General features: G+C 37.9%; 1 protein-coding gene across 13 annotated transcripts in view; it reads right to left on the bottom strand.

The window, feature by feature from the left end:
• The window catches only part of NUBPL (NUBP iron-sulfur cluster assembly factor, mitochondrial), a 290,038-nt gene that overhangs the window by 61,883 nt on the left and 215,619 nt on the right, over window positions 1–12,536 (bottom strand). For 12 of the 13 annotated variants that reach the window (XM_522815.7, XM_009427629.4, XM_054666450.2 and 9 more), the window contains one exon: window positions 7,067–7,160. The exons of the other annotated variant lie outside the window; for it this stretch is intronic. In XM_522815.7, coding sequence (XP_522815.2) covers window positions 7,067–7,160 — 94 coding nt within the window. The remainder of the gene's footprint in view (window positions 1–7,066; window positions 7,161–12,536) is intronic. 13 annotated transcript variants of the gene reach the window in all.

Genomic DNA, 12,536 nt, shown 5'->3' with positions numbered 1-12,536 from the left:
TGTGGGGGGGGGTGATTGTATCTTGTATCTAGCTAATATCAAAATTCTCTCTCAGAATACTACACTTCCTGTATGGACAGGTCTGCCTCTACATATTTTCCAAAAGATTGTCTCTTCCCAAGTATAAAACATCTGATTTTATTCTCAACATAGCTTATAGAAATGCAAAATTGATAGAAAGGCTCTTTCTAATTCACAACATTTCTCTACTAACTGCCCTGTCCCACAAAAAAACTTTTTGATAGTGTTCCTGTAGTTTCTAGAAAATACTATACATTTAGATGGAGGCTTTACATTCATTATCTTATTTGATCCTTACAAGTCTGTGGAGTTAAGCAAGTTTTCCACAGGTAAGGAGAGAGAATCAGAAAGGTATTTAGCACCTTACTAAACAACACTTCAAGTAAATAAGATAATTTCTTTTTTTTTTTTTTTTTTTTTTTGAGACGGAGTCTCGCTCTGTCACCCAGGCTGGAGTGCAGTGGCATGATCTCCGCTCACTGCAAGCTCCGCCTCCCAGGTTCACGCCATTCTCCTGCCTCAGCCTCCCGAGTAGCCAGGACTACAGGCGCCCGCCACTATGCCCGGCTAATTTTTTGTATTTTTAGTAGAGACGGGGTTTCACCGTGTTAGCCAGGATGGTCTCGTTCTCCCGACCCCATGATCCGCCCGCCTCGGCCTCTCAAAGTGCTGGGATTACAGGCGTGAGCCACCGCACCTGGCATAAATAAGATAATTTCTAATTACTGTATTACAATGGAACAATACTAATTATTCTCATTAGTAATTTAATATAGAGCCTGCAAGTAATCAAATAGCAAATGCCCACATGCACACTACTATCCCACACACTAAAACAAAGGGAATACTAAAAGGCATCAACTGACCACATGGATATTATATACAGCACAGCAAAAAAAACAAAACAAAACAAAAAAACCATAAATAAATACCTAAAATGAAAGTAGTTTTCTCTCAGAGGGGAAATAAAATAAAATGCACGTTTCCTTGAAAAATGCTTCCTTTAACATATACACAGAAAAAACACTTGGGTGAGAAGCAGTCAGGGTGAGGCACTCATAGGAATGAATCAGCAGGATGGTAAGAAAGATAAGGGGGCACAAATCTTTCTACATAAACAGTAATAGCTAGTCAGACTAGCTTTGTCATTGACTCAGTTAATATTAATTGCATAAGCTATAGGCCAAGGTACTTTAAAAGATACTATGATAAATAGGAAAAATTTTTTGCATTCAAGCAGCTTCCAGCCTAGTTGGAAAGATAATACAGTCACAGATAAAACACTCATTCATTGATTCAACATTTCCTGAGTAGCTGCAGAAAGGCACTGAGTTTGGCACCCTGAGAAATGCAAAGATGAAAGAAAAACAGCCTAGCCCTCCAGGAAGTTAACAGTCTGCTGGAGAAGATAACATAGGTATGCAGGTTTTGAATGAAGAACCTCAGAAGTGCTATAGGAATAATCCAAATATTATGCTATGTGATTTCCAAAGAGGGGGAAGTGATTCCTAAACGAGGGTTTGGCGAAGATGGCGGGGAGTAGACATTTGAGCTAAATAGCTTTTAAAGATTACACAGGATTTGAGTACTCACTGACTGGGGAGGAAAGGCATTCTAAGTGAGGATCAACTGTGCTGTAAAGACATATTCTGGAAAGTAAAAGGAAGGTGGGAGTAGTGAGTACAAAGGGTTTTTTTCTAGAGCGATCCCAAATTATATGAAGGTGTTTACTGGGAAGGAGAGAGAGATCAAATTACAAGGATATTCAAATGAGAATCTAAAGAGCTTATGTTGTTTATGGGATATGGGACATAAGAAAAGGGAGAAGAACACAGAGTATCTTAAAAGAGTTCTAAAGTCAATGATAAGGAAAGAAAAACTGGGTTTATAATTAGAGAACATACAATTTAGTTAAGTCTGAAAGAGCAGACATGATTTTGACAGGCTGTTACAGGTTCTGTAAATTTATGAAAGTCATGATTCAGCCAGGCCAGCAATTCTTTGGTTGGTGCCATTCCCTCTAAATCTTGGGAGCTGAATCATTTTTGGTACCTTTTTAGATATGCTATCTGTGAAATGACACTGGCCTGAATAAACCCAAACCTCAGGAACTAAGGCTTTAACATACACACTTTAACACACACATAGACACAATCACATGCTCCCCAAATTCCCTTCAACATCCTTTTTGGTAGGACATTTTTATTGTTTGCTACTTTTTTTTTCTTTTTTTGTTTATCTGCATTTCCTTGTTGCTATTTTTTATAATTATAAAATTAATTCAAATTAATACAACTTCAGTGTAGGAAATCTAGTCTTTCATTGCTATCCATTTTAATACTGACTTAATAACCACAACATGAATGTACTAACACTGACTGCTACAACTCTATACAGACAGCCAGGGTGTCTGAAAATGGGCCATATGTTCAAGGCTGGTATATGAATCAGCACAAAGATAATACTGGTCTCTTCAAGAATCACTTGGGGCTATACTCCTAAAAGATGAAGAAAACTGCTTCTAGACTACTTCCAGAATTCTCCTGGAATGTGTGAGTTAAAGAGGCCCAAAGTAGTCTTTCAGGACTCAAAAAAATTACTGAATATAGTAAGCACCAATCCAGATAACGAGTTGGATATTCATCCCATCGGGGTGCACAAATTTAGGCATATTCACAGATAAATTTATTTTTTTATCAGGGATTACCTAGATTAGAATAATTTCAACCTAAGTGAATTTTAATGGATTAGGGCTAAACTCAGAAAAATTAATGAGTCAAATATTGTTGGGTTTTACATTAGGCCAGTTTGATATAGAGGTCAACAGCATAAGCTTTAAACTCTGTCAAAATGAATATGAAACTTAGCTATGATCTACTGTAATTGTGTTATCTTATGAAAGCCACTAAACCCTTCTGAGATTTAAGAAAATAGAAATCATATAACACCTGTAAGAATTAAATTTGAAAATTAATATATGGAAGACTGTCATCCAATGGCAGTTTATTATTAACAGGCAATCACCGTGGTACCATTTTATACAGAAATCTACTGTCCATAAAGAATTAGTGCTTTTTATTGATTAAATTATTAAAGAACAAGCAAAGAAAGCAAGGTATGGAGCAATCCTGAATGTTCTACAATGTATCATATTTATTCTTCAAGGTCCACTTCCATGAAGTGTTTCGTATTCCCCTTAATCTCACATTCTCTTCCTTTGAAACCCCATAGCCTGGGTTTAGATGTCTCATAAGCACTTCTCATACTGTGGATTACAGTCATACATGTCCTTTTCTTACCTGCCACTCTCTCCTGCTCCTCACCATGCTCTATCTCTTAGAGCTGGGGCTTTTAACCTGAGGAGTGTAAACTTCCTAAATTTATATACAAAATTAGTGTTTCTGTATACCATATATAAATATATTTTCCTGGAGAAAATCCACAGTTTTCATCAAATTCTCATAAAAACTTTGAAAGTCAAAAAAGGTAAGGAACTCTTGTCTAGGGAATAGACTGACTTACTTATCCTTTTCTTCTCTATAGTGCTAGGCATTTACCTTGCATATGAATCAAAATTTATTGATATAATGGTTTATTAATAAATCATAAAATAAATTTTAGGTTTGTTTAAATCTTTTTTTATTTTTATTTATTTTTGAGACAGGGTCTTATTCTATCACCCAGTTTGGAGTGCAATAGCATGAACACAGCTCACTGCATCCTCGACCTCCAGGGCTCAAGTGATCTTCCTGCCTCGGCCTCCTAAGTAGCTGGGACCACAAGTGCATGCCACCACTCCCAGCTAACTTTTTTTGTTTAATATTCTTTTGTACAGATAGGGTCTCATTATATTGCCCAGGCTGGTCTTGAACTCCTGGGTTCAAGTGATCCTCCTGCCTCGGCCTCCTAAAGTGCTGGGATTACAGGCATGAGCCACTACATCTGGCATTAATGCAATCTTTCAAAATATATTTTCTTGCTTGGTCTTCCTTTAATGTAAAAAAATAAATTAAGAATAGTGGTTATCAGGGGCTGGGGAGAATGGAGGATCCATTGAGAGTTACTGTTTTTTGTTTTTTTGTTTTTTAAGACAGTCTCACTTTGTCGCCCAGGCTGGAGTGCAGTGGCGCGATCTCGGCTCACTGCAAGCTCCACCTCCCGGGTTCATGCCATTCTCCTGTCTCAGCCTCCCAAGTAGCTGGAACTACAGGTGCCTGCCACCACACCAGGCTAATTTTTTGCATTTTTAGTAGAGATGGGGTTTCACCATGTTAGCCAGGATGGTCTCGATCTCCTGACCTCGTGATCTGCCTGCCTCAGCCTCCCAAAGTGCTGGGATTACAGGCATGAGCCACCACACCCGGCCAGAGAGTTACTGTTTAATAGCTCCAGAGTTTCAGTTTGAGAAGATGAAGGCTCTGGTGATGGACAGGAGTGATGGCTGCACAACAATGCCAATATATTATTAGTACTACTTAACTGCTCTGCACATTTCACCACCACAACAAAAAAAAGACTATGTCTTACTCTCATGTAATATTAACTGCCTATTACATGGCAGACTCTTCATCAGAGGAAAGGAAAAAGGAAATATACTGGTTAAATGTTAGGATGTAAGAAAGAATGGGGAAGAAAATCTCAACCTCTATTATAGGCAATGCTGGTGTTAGAGTATAAATACAAACTAAAATAGGGTAATTTAATCATAAATCTTGTCCAAAGGGGCTTAAAGAAAAGTAAGTGGAGAAAAAAACTGCTTAGGCAACATCAGTTTATCTGTGTGAGGTAAATTAAACTTTTTCAAGGTGCCAAGTCACTACTCAAGACATAAATGAGAATTTAGCCCAATTTTACTAATGTATTATCTATATGAATAATGCAAGTATTTTGTATGCTTGCAAAAGGCATTCCAAGGTATCAGAAGCACATTTTTTTAAAATGAACATTTGGTAAATATTCTTAAAATTTGTAAATATAAAAGATCCTAAAACTATAAATACCTTAAAAAGGAAAAAGACAAAAAAAAAAAGAAAAATCACAGTATGAAAAAATGAATTATTTTCATATATCATTTTACTCCCATCTCATATTTTACAGCCTGCCTTACCAAAGAAAAAGTCTCAGACTCAATTAAGATTACAAATATGTTAAAACAGCAAAAGTATCTCTATTAATGAGGCTATACTGATATTTCCAAACAACACGTATATTTTGTCAAAAACTTAGATTCTAAACTTTTGATCATTAAATGTCAATGATATTGTTTGGTAATCAGTATATAACTAATTAGCAAAGATACTTTAAAATTCCATTATTTTCCCAGAAATCTTTTATTTATAGATTTGCAACTATTCTCTAGTGGAATCTAGGAAAATCTTTAGAAACAGATTCAATATAAAGGGTAACTACTGTACTAATATTTAAATTTCGTATCATAAAAAAGATATGCATTACCATATTGAAGTAGTATGTGTTTGATATAAGCTATGTTTATTGCTTTCTTGACTTTAATATTAATTAGCAGACTATAAAATTCTCCCATAGTTGTATTTACCAAAAAGCCAATTTTCCTAATATTTATTTTTTTTCTTTTGAGACAGAGTCTCACTCTGTCACCCAGGCTGGAGTGCAATGGCACTATCTCAGCTCACTACAAGCTCTGCCTCCTGGGTTCACGTCATTCTCCTGCCTCAGCCTCCTGAGTAGCTGGAACTACAGGTGCCCGCCACCACACCTGGCTAACTTTTTGTATTTTCAGTAGAGATGTGGTTTCACCATGTTAGCCAGGATGGTCTCGATCTCCTGACCTCATGATCCACCCACCTCGGCCTCCCAAGGTGCTGGGATTACAGGCATGAGCCACTGCACTCAGCCCCTAATATTTATTCTTATCCAGTATTCACTCAATAAATATTTACCGAGTGCCTGTCATGTACCAGTAGTATAAATGCTGCACAGCAGTGAACCAGTCATGTTCTGCCTAAAAAATACTTAAATGCTACTGCTTTTCTAGAACACAGATTTATACTACCACCTCTGTGAAGTGTTAGAGCAGACAGATAGCTAGACATGAGCAGGAGAGAGAGCCCCTGAGAAAAGGAGGACTAGAAAATCTCACATCCCAGAGACTACCCAAAACCTGCATGCTAGGTATGAACAGAGAGGAGGGGAAATACCTATGCAGAAAGGAACATCCTGAAATACCCCTTAAGATGCCCAGTAATTGCTCACTCTACAGTTAACCTGTCAGAATGTAGCTAAGTACATGCTGATATGAAGAGAAAGAGGGCAAAGGGGAAATTCCTAAGAGATACACAGGCACAGTAAGTACAGATTTAACCACTTTACCACCTTCCTGGGGTGGCGGTAAGGAGCAACAATGCCATTAAGTAGACTTCATATCCAACACTGGGCACACACATGTGCATCAACTCAGAGTAAGAGAATCCTACAAAACTGTGGCAAGAACTAGTCAGGGACAAGGTAGGGACTTAAAGCAGAAGTGGGAAACTAGCCAAAGACAATGGCAGAGACTTGAGACAGGCAGGAACTTAAAGAAAGAGTCCAACACAATGAAAACGGCAATGTTGAACTCTCAGGGCTGCTGGCTCATTTTCTTTCCAGCAGCCCATTCTGCCTCCTCTTTCAGAGCATACTGTCTCTGCTACTACTTAACCCTTGCTGCTACTACTGAACCCTTGCTGCTACTATTGCTGTTTTTCCAGCCTGCTCCTTTCTTGGCATGTACTTTCTTCAATAAATTCTCTGTTCTTTTTGCTAAAATTGTCTCTTGGACAAATTCTTTCTCCCAAGAACAAGAACCACAGACTTCACTCTTCCTAGTAACAAAAGTGTCAGGGTTTTATAAATATACTTATTCTGGTAATATTTTGAATAATTTATGCTTCTGATCTCTAATGAAAAATTTATAAGTGAATGAATATTTTTAAGGCAAAATATTTGCCTAACATGGAGTTTGTTTTTTGGTATAGCAATAACAACACATCAAAAAAAGTACAAATTACTTTAAACTTTGAAGATTTACCTGTTATAGGAATATTCTGTGAAACTGATAACTGCACATCTCCAGTTCCTGGTGGCATGTCTACAACTAAGTAGTCCAGTTGACCCCAGTCTACCTAAAAAGATGACATAGATTATATCATTGTATAAAAATTCAATGTTGAATAGTGATGTAAACAAAATTAATGTGTTAATAACAAATATAAAATCATAGCTATCGCTTGAGCCATTGCTAGGTACAAGGCACTGTGCTGAGTCCTAAGGATACATGGATGAATAAATGACAGGCCCTTCCACTAGGAGGCCTTCTTTGAATGGCAAGTTTAAATTTCCAGATGACTCATCCGCATACACACACGTTAATAATGTTGAACTCACTTCTCAGTAGGCTTCTATTCAGGACCATTCACTTATTTTTACTGGGTGTAGCCCACATTTTGCCTAAAGAAGATATTAGCTTTTTGTCACCTTTTTTTAAATTTGGCATTTCCCATGCTAATATAATTTTTTTAAGTTTATTATATTTCCTTCACAAAAATACACTAATAATGAAAACCAAAACTTAATAATAAAAAATGTAATATAACTTGAGTCCCAATATTATTAACATTTTGATTCTTTCTTTCAAGGCATTTATTTATACCCAGAATATTCACCTATATAACCAAGTCCTTACTGCTCAGCCTTCATTTAGATAGGTCTCAAGGGTACCTCAGGTTCTTTACTCCTCAGATACTTCTTCCTTCTGAGTCCCTAGTCTCCATTAATGGCCCAAGGATCTTCTCAATTGTAAAGCAGAAACGTGGAATCATAATAACTCTTCCTTTTCCTTCACTATCCCCAATCAGTTATTCTGCCTTCTAAAAATCTCTCAAACACACCCACTTCTCTCTTTCTCCACTGCCAAGAACCCAAGTGAGGCCACCACCATCTATTATTATTAAAGCCTCCCAACCAGCCTCTCTGGCTCCAGCACTGCCTATCTAGTCTGTTCCTAACAACACTGAAAAATGGAAGTTTGATAGTGCTACATTTTGTTTAAAACTCTTCTCTTGCCTTTAGGATAATATCTAAGCTTAAGCTCCAGAACACTCTGCCTGTTCTTCTTCACTTCCTAATTTCTCCTCATTCTTCAGATCCCAGCTTAAAATTCATTTCTTTGGGGAAAGCTCCACTAACTCTCATTAAAGTGTTTCTACTACATACTTCCCCTAATCACCTGTTCATTCATTTGCCCAAGAAATGTTTACTGAATACCTACTATGTATTGGGCATTGAGCTAGGTAATGACGATTAAATGGTATCATGATTCCTGCCCTCACAGAAGTTACAATACAGAGACAGAGATATCAGGCAGATAACTATCCTCATAAATACATAATCACCAGCTTTATAATACAAGAAGCCCTGTGAAGACAGTAAAATGTGCACAGAAAAGAGCTTGCTAACTTTGAGAAATTGAAAGATCAATATGGCTAGAGAGCAGTGAGTGAAGAGAAGGTTATCATTCATTTACTGTTGTTTCATGATCTGTCTTCCTATAAAACGGTAACAGGAGACGCTCAAGACGTTTTCTTTCAAGGAATGAATGGCTAAATGAACACATGCAAAGGCTTGATTTTTTTAAACCTAAGTGGAAACTGTATATAATTTCATATTGTGCTCCTTAAAACTTAATAACATGTAATATGTCCTTTCCATATAATCATGCTTTTACTTATTTATTTATTTATTCATTTTTGTGACAGGGTCTCGCTCTATCACCCAGGCTGGAATGCAGTGGCATGCTCACAGCTCACTACAGCCTCAACCTCCTGGGCTGAAGTGATCCTCCCACCTCAGCCTCCCTAATAGCTGGGACTATAGACGTGTGCCACCATGCCTGGCCAATTTTTGTATTTTTTGTAGAGACAGGGTTTCGCCATGTTGCCAAGCTGGTCTTAAACTCCTAGGCTCAAGTGATCCTCCCACTTTGGTCTCCCAAAGTGCTGGGATTACAGGCATGAGTCACCGTGCCTGGCCTATAATCATACTTTTAAAATAAAAAGTGTAGATGATATTGGGTCAAACAGATTCATTCATATGTCAGCACATCTATTCAACACACATGAATTGAGAATTGACTGGGTGCCAGCCATTGTTCCAGGTGATGGTAATAGAGCAATAAACATAATAAAATCACAACCATGATGGAACTGACAATTTAGTGAAGGAGACATGCAGAAAGATAGATAGACAGATAGACAGACAAACAAATCAGGAAGTAATAAGTGCTGTGAAGAAAACTACAGGTATCCCTTACTACAGCAGTCCACAACCTTTTTGGCACCAGGGACCATTTTGTGGAAGACAATTTTTCCATGGATGGGGGCAGGGGACGGTTTCAGGATGATTCAAGCGATTTACATTTATCATTAGATTTTCACAAGGAGTGTGCAACCTAGATCCCTCACAATAGGGTCCGTGCTCATATGAGAATCTAATGCCACTGCTGATCTGACAGGAGGCAGAGCTCAGCTTCATTCACTAACCCATTGTTCACCTCTTGCTGTGCAGTCAGTTCCTAATAGACCGTGGTCTGGTACTGGTCTGTGGGCTAAGGGTTGGGAACCCCTGCCTTACTATACAAAATTATTTGGTCCCTGATTTAGATATCCAGATCAAATAAGAATAAATATTTTAGAAAATCTCTTCAATTACCAAATTTCAGATAGCAAGTATGAAGAGTTCAGACAGCAAAGGATTTATCAAAGAATTTATTTGAATCTCTTTGGTCTCCAAGGTCAGACGGTGTAGAGTAAGGAGAAAGAATTGAATGGTGGAAGGTGCTACTTTAGACAGGGTGGTCAGACTCCTGAATAAACTGAGAAAACAACTGATGCAAATATCTGAAGGAAAGCACTCCAGCCAGAAGCCATAATAAGTGCAAAGGCCCTAAAATAGGAATATATTTGCTACATTCAAGCAATAGCAAAAAAGCCAGTATAGCCTTTATAAAATAGCATTCCCATAACCATTAAACTCTCTCCTTCCCTGACATCGTGTTTTTCTTCAAAACATTCCTCAGTATCTGACATTATATGTTGATTTGTTTTTTAGGAATCCTAATTTCCCAAACACATGTACTTGATATTGACATAATGACATACTTTAATAGACTGATGAAATGATGAACATAATGAATTCATTCTCAATACAGGGTTCTTTGGCTTGAAAAATAGTTACCCTGAGACTACCCATGAACTCCATCTATGAAACTGTGAAATAAAATAATTGAAAATCTAAGCTGCTGGAGCTTTACATTATTTTGAGCCCTTAAAGAAATGTGATCATGAGGCCTGAGTCACATGACAGGCAAATGTAACCTAGAAAGCTATAACTCTGTTTCTCTGATTACAGATTAGCCTTCTTCCTTACCTACAATGTTTCAATGTTTTGTAAAATGAATAAAGGGTGTCAGGGAAGGTTCCTTCCCTCTTCTCTGTTGATTTTCCTTATACATTAACTTCCCTCTTAACCTTTCTCATACAAAGACTTCATGACTTCATGACTATCACATTGTCTTAAGATAGAATATTAAATATATTCTTAAATTGGAAAGGAAATGAAAACCAGCTCTAAAGAAAACAAGCCATAGGGAAAAAGAAAACAAACTGTAACTAAATTGTTATAACTCATAAATCAGTCTTATATAGAAAATGTTGTGATCCTGTTAAATTTCTTTGTTTTCTTCCTATATGCAAGACCTTAACTTTTAACTTCAGAGTGCTGACTCCATTTCTCTGGAGTCTGTGTTTCCTGGATGGCCGTTCCTAGCCTTTCACGTTAATAAACTCTTTAAAACTGGATTCTGATCCTTTTGATTACTTCAGGTTGACAAAACTTACCCCAAAAGATGAAGGATCATTTTCCTTTTATATTCTTGGCACTAAAACTCCTAGCACCGGCAGACTGACACGTCTCTGGGTTTCAGAGAACATCAAATGACTGGTGCCAATAATTTATCATTGTTTTTCCCTGGCACTTACTCATATTTATCATGTTACTTTCAATTTCTTATTTCTTTAAAGAAAACTGCTATTGGCCAGGTGTGGTGGCTCATGCCTGTAATTCCAGCACTTTGGGAGGCCAAGGCACACGTATCACTTGAGGTCAGGAGTTTGAGACCAGCCTAGCCAACATGGTGAAACCCTGTCTCTGCTAAAAATACAACAATTAGCTGGGCCTGGTGGTGGGTGTCTGTAGTCCCAGCTACTTGGGAAGCTGAGGCATGAGAATCTCTTGAACCCGGGAGGCAGAGGTTGCAGCAAGCCAAGGCTGCGCCACTGCATTCCACCCTGGGTGACAGCAAGACTCTGTCTCAGAGAAAAAAAAAAAAAAAAAGAACTGCTATTAAGGATCCAAGGAACAAAAAATACTTCACAGTTAAGGCAATTCATTTCAAATGACTCTGAATTGAATTTAATGTACCTGAAAAACACCTGGGCCAGTACCTTCATCACACACAGTAGGCTTTCTATGAAGGCTTGCTAATAAACCAAGCAAATGACCACACAGAATCTAGTGCTCAGACTGAGAAGTAAGTACTGAATTAGGAGGTGGACACCACATGGCAGGATCCAGAATCCAATCAGATTGAGCCCTGGCATACCCCATGGCAGGATCCAATCAGATCATGCTTCCTGGCATCACCTCGTTGCAAGATATAATAAGATCACACCTCATTACCCTATGCTTATAAAAGCTGACCAGCCCCCAGTTCAGGGAGACGGATTTGAGCATTTCCTTCTGTCTCCTTGTTAGCTGACTCACAATAAACCTTTCTCAATGTAAAATCCTGGTGCTCTGGTGTTTGGATTTCCATTGTGCACAGGCAAACTGACCCAATTGGTTTGGTGACAAAATGGTGGCCATGAAAGGACCAAAATTAGGTCTCTCCTTGACTTCTTAAATTTAATAGAAAGACTAAATATGTTTGGTCTCTAAAAATTATGCTATAGGAAAACATGTTTTTCTAATAATTATAAAATGGTTCTTATTTATAAAAGACTGATATGCAATAGGCAATTCAAGATTTCTATGTTTATTTTTGTTTGTTTGTTTGTTTTTTAGACGGAGTCTCACTCTGTCGCCCAGGCTGGAGCGCAGTGGCACAATCTTGGCTCACTGCAACCTCGTCTCCCAGGTTCAAACCATCCTCTTGCCTCCCCAGTAGCTGGGATGACAGGTGCCCGCCATCACAATTGGCTAATGTTTTTCTATTTTTAGTAGAGACAGGGTTTCACCATGTTGGCCAGGCTGGTCTCAAACTCCTGATCTCAGGTGATATGCCTACCTTGGCCTCCCAAAGTGCTGGGATTACAGGTGTAAGCCACCACACCCAGCAAGATTTCTATGTTTTTAATAAAATTTAAGGTTACTAAGAGTTAAAAATTCTAATTTATAATTCTTCAAATGAACTGTGCCAAAAGGTGTTTCTTGTTTGTTTGTTT

This window comes from Pan troglodytes, chromosome 15 (genome assembly GCF_028858775.2).
Source record: "Pan troglodytes isolate AG18354 chromosome 15, NHGRI_mPanTro3-v2.0_pri, whole genome shotgun sequence".
NCBI classification, from domain to species: domain Eukaryota; kingdom Metazoa; phylum Chordata; class Mammalia; order Primates; family Hominidae; genus Pan; species Pan troglodytes.
This window is presented reverse-complemented; position numbering and strand designations above follow the sequence as displayed.